This window comes from Brienomyrus brachyistius, chromosome 17 (genome assembly GCF_023856365.1).
Source record: "Brienomyrus brachyistius isolate T26 chromosome 17, BBRACH_0.4, whole genome shotgun sequence".
Lineage (NCBI taxonomy): Eukaryota > Metazoa > Chordata > Actinopteri > Osteoglossiformes > Mormyridae > Brienomyrus > Brienomyrus brachyistius.
In genome coordinates, this window is record NC_064549.1 from 14,081,618 (window position 1) to 14,098,850 (window position 17,233).

The 17,233-nt window shown below is 44.2% G+C and overlaps 2 protein-coding genes across 5 annotated transcripts; one reads left to right on the plus strand and one right to left on the minus strand.

The window, feature by feature from the left end:
* Positions 1–1,800: 1,800 nt before the first annotated feature.
* Positions 1,801–11,429, minus strand: usp16 (ubiquitin specific peptidase 16). Of its 3 annotated transcripts, none has more exons than XM_048980747.1 (18): positions 11,317–11,429; positions 10,452–10,517; positions 10,028–10,212; positions 9,843–9,946; positions 9,202–9,317; positions 8,880–9,097; positions 8,681–8,776; positions 8,421–8,551; positions 8,151–8,238; positions 7,845–7,926; positions 7,349–7,440; positions 7,139–7,192; positions 6,587–6,751; positions 5,360–5,987; positions 4,981–5,075; positions 4,540–4,626; positions 4,258–4,405; positions 1,801–2,644 (listed from the first exon to the last, which is right to left on the minus strand). In XM_048980747.1, the coding sequence occupies exons 2-18, from the start codon at positions 10,501–10,503 to the stop codon at positions 2,523–2,525; spliced, it is 2,463 nt and encodes an 820-aa protein (XP_048836704.1). In that variant the 5' UTR covers positions 10,504–10,517; positions 11,317–11,429; the 3' UTR covers positions 1,801–2,522. The 3 variants fall into 3 exon arrangements, with proteins under 3 accessions (XP_048836704.1, XP_048836702.1, XP_048836703.1); XM_048980745.1 differs by having other exon boundaries at positions 4,258–4,426; XM_048980746.1 differs by having other exon boundaries at positions 4,258–4,426; positions 10,452–10,588; positions 11,317–11,425.
* On the plus strand, positions 11,406–15,754 carry rwdd2b (RWD domain containing 2B). 2 transcript variants are annotated; one of them, XM_048980766.1, is made up of 5 exons: positions 11,423–11,541; positions 11,836–12,055; positions 12,170–12,237; positions 12,529–12,897; positions 14,006–15,754. In XM_048980766.1, exons 2-5 carry the CDS (start codon positions 11,849–11,851, stop codon positions 14,250–14,252), a joined length of 891 nt encoding a protein of 296 aa, XP_048836723.1. In that variant the 5' UTR covers positions 11,423–11,541; positions 11,836–11,848; the 3' UTR covers positions 14,253–15,754. The 2 variants fall into 2 exon arrangements, with proteins under 2 accessions (XP_048836722.1, XP_048836723.1); XM_048980765.1 differs by having other exon boundaries at positions 11,406–12,055.
* Positions 15,755–17,233: the final 1,479 nt, after the last annotated feature.

Genomic DNA, 17,233 nt, shown 5'->3' on the forward strand with positions numbered 1-17,233 from the left:
TTTTGGGGCAAAAGTGGAAGTGGAGATGTCAGTGTTGGTGTAAAATGACAGAACTGGCAGCATTCCGGCGAATTCGTAGAGTTTCAGAGGAAGACATTGCACATTTGGAAGAGCAAAGGTAGATGAAAAAGTAAATCTTGGTTTTATTATCCTGCCAGCAATAGCATTTGTAGTGACTTTTCTACTGGCCATGGTGGGTTAAATGACTGTAAACGCCAATGCTGCTGTGAGTTGAACAGGTGACATTCGTTTATGGGATGTCTGACAACCAATAATTAAAAAAATTAGGCTCAAACTATCGCACTGGGGCTTATTTTACACTCTTTTTTGAGCAGAGAGTTCGATGTAGAGAGACAGACAATACAGCAAATGGTTTATGAAGCTTCATTCGGCCATCACTAGTCTAAGGTCCCTGAATTTGTTAATACAATTTTTACTTCAGTGATATATCTGTTTTTCATGCAGGATGAGCTTAATGAAGTTATACACACACGGAACTCGCACAGAATCAGACCAAGAACACATTGATGAACCTGCATCTGGCCGGCCAGTTTTGATGTACTCTTTTCCAGAGTTGCACAGTGCAGAGGATAGACTGAAACCCACTGACATGGAGGAGGTGAATTTGTGCAAAGACGAGTTCACCTCCAAAGGCCACTTTCCTGGTGATGAAACGGTTTTTGAACTGTGCTGTGTGCTGACGGAGGAGAATGGATGGGATCTTCCAAGAGATCTATTTGCTCTTGTTTTGCAGTATTTCTTCTTGTAACATCTGACAAAAAATAAAGACCAGTGACAAGAAACAAATCTCAGCAGGACTAGAAAGTGGCAATGTGTAACCTGTTTGGAAGCAGCAGATTTATTTTTCTGTACATATTTAAAGTATTTGTCTTTCACACATCTCTGGCATGCCCCAAATTAGGGAAAGTTGCTGTTCAGCTGGATGTTTTTCATTTAGTACGGATTCAAAGGATTGAACTTCTAAACACAACCTGAGACCATTGTATATGCATAATTTTTTAATGCAATGTGACCTACAACTTCAAAAGATTTTTTTATTTTATATATTATACACACACACACACACACACGTATCTAAATGAACAGAAATAGTATTGTCATGAAAAAGTCAACCTTTTATTGGAACTGCAACGAAGTTTTTTATAATTCAATAAAATCATTTTAAAAGAGTTTCAGTCTAATGTTTCCTGTAATGCTTCCTCTGAAGCTCTGTAAATTCGCCGGAATGCTGCCAGTTGTCATTTTACACCAACACTGACATCTCCACTTCCACTTTTGCCCCAAAACTCGGTGTATTGCATGTGACCTGCAGCCATTTCTTTCTGACTTCTTCCCCCCAGAGTTATGACTTTTTCTCAGAATTCTCTGAAATTTATTTTACGTGGCCCTAATCCTCTTCCTTAGCTTTAACAGGTGGCAAAAGGAAATAATAAAATAGCTGTAGTTCGCTACAGCATGCTATGTTATCGTGTTTGCTACCGATCTGTTAGTTCAGTACTGCACAAAAATCATGCACATTTGCGCCCTTCTGACAGTAACTATAAAATGTTGCCACCTAGTGGTCAAGTATTTGAAATAAGTATCAGTTCAGGTCATTAAACCGAACGTTGGCATCGTAAATAAGTTGCCCCGCATACCTACATGACTAAACGAACGAGTATAAAAAAAATAAAATAAAAAAAAATCACTCCTATGTCACTGAACTTGCCTCTCAGATGTTTCATTAGCAGTCAGGGGAAAAAATGCTATCCTATAAAGAAAACAATATAAGACGTTGCATTTCAGTTTTATTCATTTATTTAAATATCTGTTCGACTAGGTTGTGAAAACACTAGTTAACAAATCATTTACGAAACTGTACAAAATTACATCTCCGATATCTTCTTGAGTGAATGCTGATGCAGCCATAAAGAGTCATAAATAAATACTTAAAAAATTGAAAATAATTGTAATCCTTAATCATCGTATTTCCCCCCCCCCAGACATTTTATCTCTATTTAGTGTACACCCACATCGTTTCTTTCGCTAGTTTTTCCAAAACATCTCCAGCACATCAATCTTAGAATCTACACAGAGGAAACTACCGAGAGACACACACTCAACTGCACATCATACATGCTTCCATTTCCGGAATAAACAGGTTTTGTTTTTTGTTTTTTAAAAAAAAAAAAACCATGATCCCAATAAAATCTCTCTTCTTTCCCTGCACTGTTGTGGATTAATAATCACTGAGTCAGTTAATGTAATAGTCCCTAAACCTTTGCTCCCTGTCCCTTAAATGTTTGTAACATTAATCATGTATGATTACTGTTAACGGGCATTTGATAAGGATCACAGAGGGGTGGTTTTTACAGTACTAACTGGATTCACAGCCTTACTGCATGATCACCTGGGCACTAAAACCTTCGGTGGCACACGGCAATTTTTTATGACATCACTGAAGAAAAAGGATGTTCATCCTTGTCCTCCCCTATCCATCCACAGCGCCCCCTCATTGGCCCTTAAGAGATCCTCTCATAGAACAGGAGGTAGGCTTGGGAGCTCTGCACTTTGCTTTCTGGGACGGGCTGAATACTAGTGTCGCTGATGTGGTACCAGGATCCTTTCTCTGGTTCGGGATCACCTGATGGAGAGAGAGACACCTGCATGACTCTAGCTGGAATGTCTCACAGGGATGGCGGCCATTGACTGTAAGCTGCATATATTAGACACATCCATCCATCCATCTTCTGTAATTTCTGCATCCCAGGGGACACATTAAACTATTTAGACACTGATTCAACTAACTGTACATCTTTGGACCTTGGGAGGAAACCCGCATGAACACAGGAAAATAAATACATCCCCACCCACCCATCCATACATGCCTGAGGGGGAGGGGGGCACAGCTCTACCCCACTGACCAACAAAAGTATTGGGACACCTGCCTTTACACACACATGAACTTTAATGACATCTTAATACATAGGCTTTCATATGGAGTTGGCTCACCCTTTGCAGATATAACAGCTTCAACACTTCTGGGAAGGCTGTCCACAAGGTTTAGGAGTGAACTTGGTACACTTGGTGATGTAAGGTTTGGAGGCAGCCGCTCGGCCATGGAAACCCATTCCATGAAGTTCTCTACTGTTTTTCAGCCAATCTGAAGGCCACACTAAGTTTGGAGGCCTGTAGCTATTGACTGCAGACAGTTGGCGATTTCTGCACACTGTGCACCTCAGATTGCATTTTCCCTGCTCTGTGATTTTACGTGTCCTACCACTTCATGGCTGAGTTGCTGTTGTTCCCAATTGCTTCCACTTTGTTATAATACCACTAACAGCTGACCGTGGAATATTTAGTAGTGAGGAAATTTCACAAATGGATTTATTGCACAGGTGGCATCCTATCACGGTACCATGCTTGAATTTACTGAGCTCCTGAGAGTGACCCATTCTTTCACAAATGTTTATAGAAGCAGTCTGCATGTCTAGGTGCTTGATTTTATATACCAGTGGCTGTGGAAGTGATTGGAACACCTGAATTCAATGATCTGGAGGGGTGTCCCAATACTTTTGGCAATATAGTCTATTATGCATAATACACCACAAGGCCAAAAGTACGTGGACACACCTATCAATCAGAGAATTAAGCCACACCCACTGCTAACACAGATGTATAATTAAGCCACACTCATTACTAACAGATGTATAATTAAGCCACACACACTGCTAACACAGATGTATAATTAAGCACATCGGCGTGTGTTTTTCAACTTGACACCATCATAGGACGGCATCTTTCCGAAATGTCAACTCACTACATTTCTGACCTGCTAAAGCAGCCATGGTCAATCACAAGTGTGGTGAATGTCAAGGTAAAAATGTGATCGACCACACAGGCTCACAGAACGGGACCTGATCACCCAACATCCATATCCAACCTGAATGGTCGCTAGTCCCACCAGCAATGTTCCGACATCCAATGGAAAGCCTTCCCAGAAGAGTAAAGGATATTACAGCAGCAAAGGCCTGACCAGCTCCTTATTATCTCTGGATTTGGAATGAGATGCAGGACAAGCTGGTGTCCACATACTTTTGGACATATTTCATAAGAGCACTTGCGATTTTAATGGACCTCTCATTGTTTAAAAGACCAGCCATGCGAGTCCGCTCAATTACCTCAACTGAGCGAATCTCAGCAAATTAATTCTATATTTAATATCTGAATTAAGCAAACCGGCTTTGACGTGCCCACCTCGTGCGGTTAGGCCGTTCACCGCGGCGCTCTGGCTGGACAGCCGGGCTTTGACGTAGGCGGTGTAGTGTCCCGACCGCATGGTCCCGCTGTGCTCCACCACGCCATAGAGGGCATAGAGCACCTGCGTCACTCCCTCAGCCAGGTTCTGGGAATAAAGAGTGAAATCCTATTTACAGCAATGTGGACTGCGATTAGAACACATTCTGATATCTGGTAATATATCTGGTCTGAGCACGAGAACCCCGGTAAAGTGGAATGGCCTAACGCCGAGTCAGTTACCTTGCAGTTCACCGAGCAGAACGGCGCCAAGTCCAGAATTTGTGGGAAATGGACATGTCGGTTCACCTTACAGACACTGTACCCGACCTGCCAGGACACACAGGGAGGATTGGAGGAAGGAGGTTTCAGGGCTTATTCAACAGCTCTTCCATTAGGAGGGGGATTCCTTACATACTTCTCCGCATCACTGAGGGCCGTGTGGGTTCTAGGGATGACCTCTCAACTAGCCAATAACCGTGGGATCCCAGGACTGGAGTTTAGAAATACTGCTTTATAATTGGCCGATTGAAAGGTCATCCCAAAAACCCACACCGGCCCTCCATGGATCAGGTTCCCCACCCATGCATTAGGACACAGGAAGCAGATCCTTTGAATAGGTGACAAGACTGTGAATGAACTCAGCATCCAAATGCAGAACGGCATTCAATCTGGGGCGGGTACCTGCTGGAACCTCTTCAGGTGCAGTGTGAGGACAGGAGGAAGCAATGAGACTAGCATCTGCTTCAGGCCGTCTGTGTACACCTTCTTCCGGGCGCCTGTACAGAAGGAGGGGGGGTTCAGAACCACGGCACTGCACAAGCCTTGCATGAAACATCGGCACATAAGCCGATGTGAGTTTCGGCGAAGCACATCTTGGCAAACGGACAACATGAGGGCGCAGTGTTTGTTAGCCATGTATGAAAATGTTACAGGTGCTGTGAAAGGCAGGGCTATCACACCGAGGTCTGCAGCTGGAAGGTCTCCATGTTACTGAATAAACAGCAAGCACCTGTTTTTTCACATGCTAATCGTGATGATGGCAGAACGAAGCACACCGTACCATCTGCTGGCTTGGTCTGGCACTTGCTGCATGTCACGCAAAGCAGACTGTTGCTCTTGGTGAGATTCTCCACTTCTGTGAACTGGTACAGGCAGGAGTATATGGAGCATTCCTCCTTCTCTGGCGCCGCCCTGCTGGCCAGGCTGCTGAAGGCCATACTCGGGTCCTGATTGACCACTGTGTATTCCTGGGTGTTGACAGGTGGATCCCCATCCTCCAAGTCCAGCTCCACGTCATCGGGGGTAACGAAGGCCGTGTTCAGGGAGAGAGAGTGGAGCTCCTCCGCCAGATCGTCTCCCTCGTTGGTTTCTCCCTCGTTGGTTTCTCCCCCATCCTCGTTCTCCTCCCCCATGTCTGGATCTTCGGACAGTGCCTCGAAGGGGTTTTTGGCAGAAGACACAGTAACTGTTTCGGGTTCTAAAACAGCGCCCCTTGGAGGATCGTCAGATTCCAGCTGCTCTTCAGTGTTTTCTGAGTTTCCAGTTTCCCCAGGTCGTTCCCCAGGCTCCTCTGCCTCAGGCTCTCCCCCCTCCCTCTGCAAAGCACCCCCTTCCCCCTCTTTGGGTTCAGGTAAATCTTCGCTGGTGAAGAGTGTCTTTCCTGACAGTTTCTGCTGTCGCCTTTGGTTCTGTGACAGAGTAAATGTAAAGTGGTTAGTGAAACCCAGTTCAACATGCACCAATTTTCCGTAAGTGTGTATCCAGGGCCAGGGGCAGAGACCCAGCCCTCCGGGGAGGGGGGGGGGGCTGATAGCCTTTCCTACAATCACACACCCATACATCCTAAAGAGACCAATTCAACCCAAAATCGAATATTCGGCATTACAGGTCCCAAAACGATAAATCCAAACCAGGGGGGGGGGGGGCTGATAGCCTTTCCTACATACACACACCCATACATCCTAAAGAGACCAATTCAACCCAAAATCGAGTATTGGGCATTACAGGTCCCAAAACGATAAATCCAAACCAAGATTTTTTTTCTACTAACCAGAGGAGTACTCCTTGAGTGTGACTCTTCATGATCAACTGGTTGGTAGAACCATAACCCTGGTCTAGATTTGCAGTTTCTGGACCTGAAATGCCCAACACTGCTAACTGCATGTCTCTGGACTGTGGGAAGAGAACACGGGGGTAGAAAAGCGCATGTCGGGCAGATCATGCCAATTCCAGGCCACAATATGAAGTGACCCTGAGGCCGAGGTGCCGGGGCCAGCCTCTCGCCCACCTTCGCCTGCCTCTTCGCCTGCTTCTTAGCCTTCTTCTGCTGATACTTGCTGCCCACGCCGGAGAGGGCATCGTCATCCATGTGCGCAGCTGGCATGGTGGAGTCTGGCTTCCTGTCCTCACCAGGTTTCTGCGTCACCTTCTTCTGATTCTTCTTCCTGTAGGCCTGCGAGCGAAAGATTCACCGCGGTGATGGGAGCCATGGGGCTGACCGGAACAGGTTCAGCTGGAGTGTAAGATGACGTTCTTCAGAAGCCCTCTGATTGCCGCAGATCACGGGGGGGTAATGTGTGCATGAAGCTCATGGGAGATTCACTTACACAAAGATGTTCTGAGGGCAGAATGAAGAATGGTAATCCTCTCAGAACCAGTCAATCAGATTGTGAAGGAGGTGGGACCAAGACATCGGATTAGTCCAATCATTTTTCGTTCTGCCCTCAGAACATTTTTGTGATGCTGATTCTGACTAGAAGACTAACTATGTGAGCATCTTTGTGGTAAATGACGACCATGCAGTAAAAAATCCACAAGACACTGGTGCAGAAATCTTTACCTCATCTGACACAGGCAGTGATAAGTCAAGAAATATCTCAGTCACCAGGGACACCTGAATGAAGAAAAATAACAAAAATTGGCAAATGTAAATAATTTTATAACCTTGTCTATACCATTTATAAAACACCAACTATTTATACAGAGCGGACGGCACGACAACCTAATTGTCAAATAACGCGACTGATTAATGCTGGTGGTCAATTCGTACCGTTTTACACTCTTTACACATAACTGTGCTGGTCAGCTCTCCGCCAAACACCTGGTCCACAAAGTTCTTTGGGGCTCCATTCTTTTCATACTCTGAGAAGGTCACAGTGCAGCAAAGCGAGTGAATTGACTGTTACCCATAATGCATTTTAAAAAAGGGACCAAACACACAGATCTACATAATTACTAACAATAATAAAAATCTTTAGATAAGAGCAGAAGTAACAAAATCCATTAAACAATATTAATTTTTAAATGTACATTTGTCAAGTGATTTAGGATTTTGCCCACTTTATTCAGACTGTTTATTCACAGAAACAATTCACGTCAGGCATCTCGACAATGGTACAGTGAAAGGGCCTATATTAGGACCCTAACACTCAAACCGGCACCCTGTTTGGGTTACGGCACACTTACCTGGCAGGATACATGACAACGAAGCTGAAATTCCGCTAAATAAAAGCTAGCATGCACACAGAACTGTAAAAAGGACCAACCTTTGATCATCTTCTTCAGTTCTTCAGATTCTGCGTCTTTTCCAGAGGTTTTCAAAGCTGCAGAAATCCCCAAACTATACCTCTGAGTGTGCAGCCAGAGATAAAAAAACAATGAAATGAAAACGATTCAGTAACAAAGGTCCAGATTAACAACAGCTTATTAGCAACAGCCGTAGAGAATGCTTCAAGCAACGGGGGCCAACACGTCCCGCTCAGGGTTAGACGTGGACAACGCCTAGTGCCCAAACCACGCCATGCGTCCGTTATGGAGGCCACAGAGCGCGCTGCTACACGAGGAGGCCATACCTTCGTCTCCTCGGCCCTCATGCCATCCAGGAGGTATCGCAGCAGCTCCTGACTGTCCTGCTGCTGGAAGCCCTTGAACCTGGCCGCCCTGAGGAAGAGGAGGATGACTATGGGCAAGTACTGGACCAGTAGGCCAATAAGCTGACTAGCTACAGAGGATTCTTTGCTTTCACTATGAGTGCTCTCTGCCATCTGAGACATTCATGTATCATGCACGTTATCTTGGTAATAAGGGTAGGTGGCCGATTCAAACTTCTAAGTTAAACTTACTTTTTGCAAACCTGCGTGAAAAGGTCCTTGGGAGTGATCACACTCTTCTCGGTCTCCTGGATCTCATTCAGCAGATTGGACATGGCTACGGTGAGCGATCCCGGTTGTTCCAACTGGATCGATATAGGCTCCTGAAAACGAAAGCAAAACAAAACCTCTCATAACCTCTGGCCTTAACGGCGTCACACAACACGAAACGTATTTGTGGGGGGAAATGCAACCCAATGACATGACATAATCGGAGCTGGCCAGCAACGTACCAGCTTGGTGGAGGTGTCCGGCGTTATGGAAACCGTAGGTTTATCATCCAGGATATCTTTAAGGACCTTCCTGAAGAGTCGAGTCTGGGAGAGGTTCTGTGTTTGGCAACAGAGAGCACAATGACATGGGACTGCCAACAAGATGCATCCCCTGCATTTTAATCCTCCCGCCCCCCTCGGCAGCTCCGCCTACCCGCACCTGAACGACGGCGTTAAAGAAGCAGGTGTTTCCAAGGTTACTGAGGCCTCTGACCGAGAGTGAGGAGCCAGCGCTTCCTGCGAGGACCTTCTGGCCATTCCGGTCCCCTCCATCTCTCCTCCCACCTTTCCTCTGCGTGACCGTCTTGGTCTCAGCAGCAGGATTCTCCACCGAGGCTGACTGCTCCACCTCCGATACCCTAGGCTCCTCCGTCACTTCTGTATAGGACAAAAAGCATCAGCCACAGTGCATCTGGATAAAGAAAAACTGCAGGCTTCATCTTCGTTGGGACAGAAACACAGACACGAGGAGCAGAACTTACTCTTCTGGGTCGCACTCCTACTGGGTTCTGAGACAGCTTGCTTTTTCACATTGCCCACCAACTGAGCCAGCTGCCCAGTACTGGAATATTGGACTTCATCATCACAGAGGTAGCACCTATTTAACAAATCAAAGCAATACGGTGAGGCTGTCAGATCAGGATTGGGGGATCCGATATTAATGTAGTCTGACTCCAGAGATCTACAGCAGTGTTCAGGGGATGTAGCTCAATGACTTGCATCCATCATAAGGATTCAGTCTCTAGCATCTCCATGGGGATGGCATGTGACTCTGTTGCTTAGTTACCTTTGTCCGAGTTTTGCAGGTCACTGGTTTGAATCCCAGTAATATTATCACTGTTCAGCCTTTGAGCACGACCCTTAATCCCAAAATCTGCTCCGGGAGCTGATCCTGTGCACTGACCTCAAACTTGACCCTATCACCTGTATGTATATTATAGTGCATGATGGGATGTGTGTACAAGTATGAGTAGAGTTACATATGGCAAAGTAGGTATCCTATTTACTGACAAAACCAAAAATGTTGCAGTATTGACTCTCTGGAAAGGAAATTAATGATATTCCATTAATTAACCATTTTCATGGATGTGTGACAGCTGTAAGGCATGCGACTCCAACTCACCACACGCTCCAGTTTTCTAGACCGAGAACCAGACAATGTGTATCTGAATGGGGCTTCTCATAGTGCTTAATGGCGTGCTGATTCTCAGAGGTCCTCCCGCATCCCTGTTAACGGGGCACTGTCAGCTGCTGGTGACATCACACACGTAGCGCGTCATGCCGCTCACACGGAGCCAGGGGACTTACCCGATGGCCACACCGCAGGCAGACCCAGATCACGGGGGCTCCGGCATGCTCCTGGTCCTCCACCGTGGCCTCTTCAGTTCCTGACTCATCACCACAGTCCTGACAGGTGTTCCAGTTTAAAAGCTGTGAGGTTTTCTTCAGAAAGTTCTTGTCTATTCCCTTGCGGATGTGGGTACAGGATACATCTGCCAAAATAAAGATTGTTTCGCTCTTTTCTACCAAGTCTTCTTTACAAACCGTTTCTACAACAGTACACATTTCATGGGCAGCGGTCTTGCTAAAATACCAAATAACTGGCTGGTGTTCTGCATGTCAGACCCCCTCTCTGTCTTGCTGTTTCACCAGTACAGTGTTCTTGTTGACTCATATTTCTGGTAGTTAGCAAACATTTCCAAATAACACCAATGTATCCACAGCTCCTTACCTGTGTGGTCAAATATCTCATTATCTCTCTTCTCCTTTCTCTTTTTCCCCATATTAGCCTAAAGACCTGTAACATAAGCACAGGGAAGATGATGGAAGGACAGGGAGATGTGAATGAATTGATGGATGGATACGCTGCTATATAGACAGGTGGATGGATGGATCATGGATGGATGGATGGACAGACAGGTAAATAGCAAAATTCCAAATACAACCTTCCTCCCTTAGTGCGTTTGGCTTCTCGTGTCTTTAGCGATGCCATAGTGGATTATTATTTTCAAGACTATAATTACTGAGCTGTACAGTGATCAGAAAGGGAAGTTTATAAAAGTATATAAAGGCATATAATGCCAAGCAGGTAATGCAAATCTAGGAGGATGAGAAAGGATTTTACTGGAAATATACTCTAAATGCCATACTACATATACTATTAACGCTTTCTACGAGTTTTGATCCATGGAGAGCCCTCATGTTATTAGCATCTACGACTATTTATAAAGTAAAGGTTCAATGGGTATAATGAAAACAGCTTAACTTTGCGATAAGCACCCGGATAAGAACCGGGACCGGGCACCGAGCCACGTACCAGACTGCGATGGCGAAAACTGGCCGAAAGATTTCTGAGGCACCCGACAAATAATACACAAGTACGGCAGTTTAGATTTTTTTTTTTCACATTTGAAATATCAGCCGAAAGTGGTCGTTTCGCGTAGTAAATCCACGTTAACCAGTCTCAACGAAATCTGTCGTCTGAAAATTTGACAGCTGATCAAGCTATCGGCTTCGTACTGTGATTCGTATTTTTATCAAGGTATATAGGAAATACTACTCATTATGCTTTGTAAAGCACGAAATCCCAGTCTTACCACCAAAAGAGAGCCTTTCCGCTCCTCAGGTGCATAGGACGATGCACAAAACGTGTCCACCTCACATACTCAGAAACCGGAAGCGGTTTCCGTGTAACCCGGAAGCGTTCTGATGTCAGCAGGGCAGCCCTATATGGGCCATCGGGCAAGCGAACAGTGAAGTCCTAGCACGGTGGCATGTGCAGAGGTGGACATGAACGTGGTGAAATCCAGCTTGAAAACACTGTTAGAAGAGCATATATTTTAACCGCATATATCTTCCTGTTGAGTCCCAGTTTACGAAGCCTTAAAGTGCCGAATGAAAGTACACATCCTTTCTCGGAGTGCTCTATATTTATTGTGATATTTGGATATTAAATGCTGAAGCGAAAGATAATGGTATTCTAATGAAGAATACAATTTGTCAAAGTCGGTAACCGCGGGGTTAGAGTACACCAATAGATCACGCTATCTGATGTGGCACCTCGCACTTCCCGTAGTGACTTACGTCTTAGGTGTGTTTTTCCCTGGATTTGATAGGATTCAGTAAGCAATGGAAGGAAGAGAGGAAGCTGAAGTCCAGATATCTGAGATAGATTTGCTGGGTAGTATGTTCCCCAGTGAGGAGGAGTTGGTAATAGTTGACCAGCTGGCACTGGCTGAGCTGAGGGACTATGCAGAAGGCAGGAGCAGCTCGCGCCCTTCATCGGCTCCGCAGATCGTGATCCGTCAGAAGGTGGAATCTGGCAGCGAGACTCAGGTGCGCCTTAAGTCGCGACTGTGCTGCCACGTTTCAGATTTACTGATGACTTTGACTGCATGATTGAATTGTATCAGCTAGATGATTTCCTGTTTTCTCTTCTGAAATCTTTAGGTGATTGTTACAATTTCTTGTACGTACGTGTCAGGGTATCCCAATGTCTTGCCAGAAATTACTCTCAGGTATGTAAGGAAAATGATTTTTTTTTATTCTCATAAAAGTTTTGGAGTTTGACTTTTAAGTTGTTTCATTAATTCTGTATTTAAATGTCATATTTTTCTTACCTTCGCGTAATTTACCTATGAAGAACTTGGAGCCATTGGTGTGTTACGCTTCTTTTTTGATGTATTGTACTTTACATAGACTTTACCAGATGTCAGCAGTTTCTGTAGTCTGCTCCAAACAAAGATTTAATGACTCTATAAGCAAATTATTTTTTATGTGCTGAGGTTTTATAGCTTTTGTTCTGCCAGATGTCCAGAATTGAATAGAGCCCAGCTGAGCCAGCTTCACAGAGACCTGATGTCTCACCTGGCAGAGAACTCTAGGCAGGAGGTGTGCGTCCTAGCCGCTGTGGAGTGGATCCGTGATCACGCTCACCTCTACATTGCCCAGAGCGCCCCCTCCAGCACGCCTCAGAAGGAGCCTCTGCTTTCCAGCACGGCGTGGGAGGTGTTCACTAGGCTGTGGATTTACAGTCACCACATCTACAATAAGAGCAAGAGGAAGAACATGCTGGACTGGGCGAGCGAGCTGGGCTTGTCCGGATTCAGCATGCCCGGAAAACCCGGGGTTGTGTGTGTCGAGGGACTGCAGCCAGCTTGCGAGGAATTCTGGGCCAGGTATTTTATTTATCTGTTTATTTAGAAGATGTTTTATCCAAAGTGGCATACAACTGAGACATCAGGGTCAGCAATCCCTGACGCAGCTGGTGTTATGGGCCTTCTTCAAGGTTCCAATTGCAAAATCTCTCTGCCAACTATGGGATTTGAACCGGCGACCTTCTGGTTACAGACTTAGCGTCCTCACCTACTGAGCCAAACGCTGTCCTCGTAACAGGATTATCCGGTTTAATTTGTGCATCTTTGTTTTTTATATATATAACACATTCCAAACAACTTTTCTTAATGTTTTTTTTTTTTTTGTAAAAGTTATTGAAATTATTCTAAGTTCTGAACATACCCTTTGTCTATTATTCCATTTATTACCGTAAATATGAGTCTATTTAATTTTGTATTCTTCTAGCTGTTGGTTCTGGCTATATTGTGGACTGTCGCCCTTCTCTCTGGCAGGATGGCCGCCTTGTCTGACTCAAGGCCTCGCCTCTCATTAGTGTCAAATTGGCAGAATAATGTGTTGTTTTCAGATATGGGGTTCATAAGCCTTTTCATTGATATTAATGATGTCTAACTTCACTCACAGTGGAGTCATGGCACAAAAATGCAAAAATAACTTCCTTCACAAGATGTCCCAGATTCTGAACTTTGTACAGAGTTTAATAGATTTTTCAATAGCCTGTTTTGGGTCACACTCAATACAGTGGGTAATTTTCACACATACCTAATGAATTATTCAAGAATATTCATTACTTGTGTCTAATATGTTGGTGGCAGATGGCGTGAGATATGGATTGGTTATGAGAATGAAGTATGGATTATTAGAATGTAAAATCTCTTGCAATTTTTGATTCGACTGCTTTCTAAATTAAATCTGGTAGACATTTACCAAATGGAATGGCTGATCATTTCTAGCTGTCCGAATATCTTCCCTCTTAGTATATAAGCACTGTGGAGTCTATATGGCAAGAGAAGTAAAGGAATACATCCAGGATGACCAAAAAGCAACAACAACAAATTCTGTCCTTCATATTTTGTTTTCCCTGTGGTAATACTTGACATTTTTTTGTTTGACAAAATGACTTGACAAGTTTTTGTTTGTTTTGATTTGTAGGGTTAAATGTTTAACCTGGAAGAGAATAATGATCAGGCACAGAGAGGACGTACCGCTGAAGGGTCGAGGTGACGATCTACAGGATGCCCTCAGCTCTCTTTGCAAATTTGCTGGCTTTGAGGAAGCCATATTTGACCCCCATGGGAGCAGAGGGAATCACATGGACCTTGGACAGCTCTACCAGTTCCTTAGCGATAAGGGCTGTGGGGATGTGTTTCAAATGTATTTTGGGATTGAGGGGAGGTAGCAGTTGGACCAATATTGGTCCAGTCAGGCATGGTACCCTTGGGTCTAAGAGAGCATATTGATTGTAACTTTATTGCATGTTATTGGAACTCAAATTGAATACATGAATCGGACGAAGACCTTCAGGTGGACAACTTCATAAATTTATTATGGTGTTTTGATCTGTGGTCAAAATCAGAAAATCTTTTAAAGAAAATGTTTATTTTTTAAAAAAAAAAGAATTTTTCAGACACACTCAGTGCCCATAACTGGAAAGTTAAAATATAAAATATACAAGTTGTTTGTTATTACCCTTCTGTATACACACTTAAAACAGAGATAAAATAAAATTAATGTAACTGGAAAACTAAAAAAATTACGCATTGTCAAACTCCAGTTGCCTTACTGTCATGAAGTCTTTGCCCTTGCCATTGATTTATTTAAAATATTTAATCATAGCTATGGATTTTAACAATGTGAATGAGCTTTTCACATGCCCAATGGACAAGAAAATTAGAGAAATAGCACCAGAGAGCAGACAATTATGCGCTTTTCCTGTCGCTCAAGGCATTGCTGGCGGCAGCTCTGGTACTCGGGCTGTTCAGTGCCTCCGTGCGGTGAGTTCGTCATTCTGTGCTAAAATGCTGTGGAGTTACACGCCTTTAACAATAAATGCCGAGACTATGCATATCGATATTTATATTTATAAATATATTAATGGATGCTGTGGTCAGTCTCGGAAAGGCTTTAGTGAAGGACTGCGTGAAAATAGGAATCGCTTACCGCAGGCATTCAAATGAGGTTTCTTCGCTGGCCTATGCAGGGACTTTCTGTATCGGCTGGTTCTCCTGGATACTGTAAAACGCATCTGGCTTTGCAGCTTCAGGGGCAGCTCATCGCTCCAGGGCAGGGGGTGGGGAACCTGATCCACGGAGGGCCAATTCGGGTTTTTGGGACGACCTCTCATTCAGCCAGTAATAAAACAGTGGTTTTCAGCTCCAGTCCAGAGATCTCACTGTTATTGGCCGATTGAGAGGCCGTCCCAAAAACCCACACCGGCTCTCCATGGATCAAGGTTCTTCACCCCCTGCCCTAGAGCAACAGCGATGCGGAGAAGTATGTAAGGAGTCTGATTCACTATTTCATCCAAGTGTAGCAGGGTACTGTAAATTTTTAATAAAACCACACGATCGAGAGCAGATTTGCAGGGTCACCCAGAGTTTGTGAAATACTTCTTATCCCTGCTTTCTGTTATACACGTGTTTAAATATGTATTAGCTTGATGTTACGCTTGAAATTCTAGGCGCTGAAATAAAGATTTGTTTTTTGTGGGTTTATCTGAATTTCAGGTGTGAAGGCCAACATGTTGTTGAAACCCTTGAGTATAGTTTGCTTCTGCTCGTCTGCTGTGGATGGAACATAATGATGCCTTGTGGGATATTTGTAATACTACAGTCTGTTCTGGAAGCCTGATAATCGGAAGCATAGAATCCCACTTAGATTAACTACGTTGAGTTTCCACACTTCTTATATGCCATGTAGACATCATGTGTGCTTAACTCACAGTTTTCTTGGCAGTTCGAATAATTTATTCTTGTATTTGGCTGGTGACCCTCAGTAAGGTGAGAGGGTGCAAAATGGAAGAAAGAATGGATGTTAAATTTATTACTGTAGGGATTAGCTAGCATCCACGTAGTGATCCACGTAGGATTGTTTTTTTTTTTTTTTAAATGCCCCACGTTCACAATCGCAAGCTAATTTGTTAATAATAAAGATGGAAGATGCTCTGGGAAGCTCTGATATGGGGAGTTAGTGGTGGAATCAGCCACCCTGTGACTCTAGCAGGATGCGGCAGTGTGTGGGTCATTACAGCTCACTAAAAAAGGCCTTTCTTTATCAGGTTATTAAACATCAGTGGTTGTAGCGTTATTGTGAAGACCAAGAGCTGTCAAATAAAACAGTGATGCATAAATCCAGACTGGCCCTTTCAAAGGGATTATATTTAATATACACTAGCAGGCTTGGTCCTATTGTCTATGATTAAAAAAATCAATAATGGGACCAGGCCACATGGAAGTTGAAGTTCCCAACAATATCACCTCCTTTAAATGTGACATTACTACTTCTGCAGTGAGAAGGCAGAGTCTGAGCTCATTAATATAGGTTCATAGTGAGCTATTGTTTCACCCACCTCAAACATGCCCCTCGCGAGGCTGCTAGGAAAAGCTGTCAATCGTGACTCATGCTGCGGAATCCTAAAACTACACAGCTGCAAGAAAATACAGCATTCTCACAAGCCGTTAGCGGATAGCCTTGGGAATATCCTTGCAATCAATTAGCTTTGTCTTTCAGGAGTGCCACTTCTCCGTGTTGGAATTTGTATTATGGGAGGACGAGCCCTGAACGCTTGAGCACTGTTGTAATACCTTATTTTTAGCAGCAGGGGGCAGCAGTTTTCTAAAATCCTTCCTGAGATTTGTGAACGCGTGGGAAACATGGATTTATAATTAGTTTTAATCTTTGATATGTGACCTTTCATTTTTGATATGTCATTTTATAATTAATAATAATATAATTATTTTCAGTGTCCTTTTTACATAAGTCAACCTCTGCCAGTACTGAGTTATTTCTAGTCTAGTTAAGATGACAAGCTGAGGTATAATAAATAGACTTATGTCCGTTTTTAGCCACTTCAATTAAAGTCAGCTGTCTGATCAAGAAGGATGTTTTAAATATAGGTGTAGTTTTCTGAAAGGTGTAGTGGGTCTTGCCGAGTTGCCGCGACGGCGTTGGATTTCGGCCGATCCCGCAGGTGACTCCATGGCGCTGACACGCCGCGGTCTCACTTGATGTCTTGCTCGGCGTTTCCGAAAAATCGCGGTTCGTTAATATTCAGGACATTGTGACCTATTTTCTCGGGCTCCTGTGATGCTGCGGCTTGGGTCGCGCTGTTGTGCGCTGTGATTCTGGCCGGTCCAGTTTGCGCTGGACCACAGCCCCAGC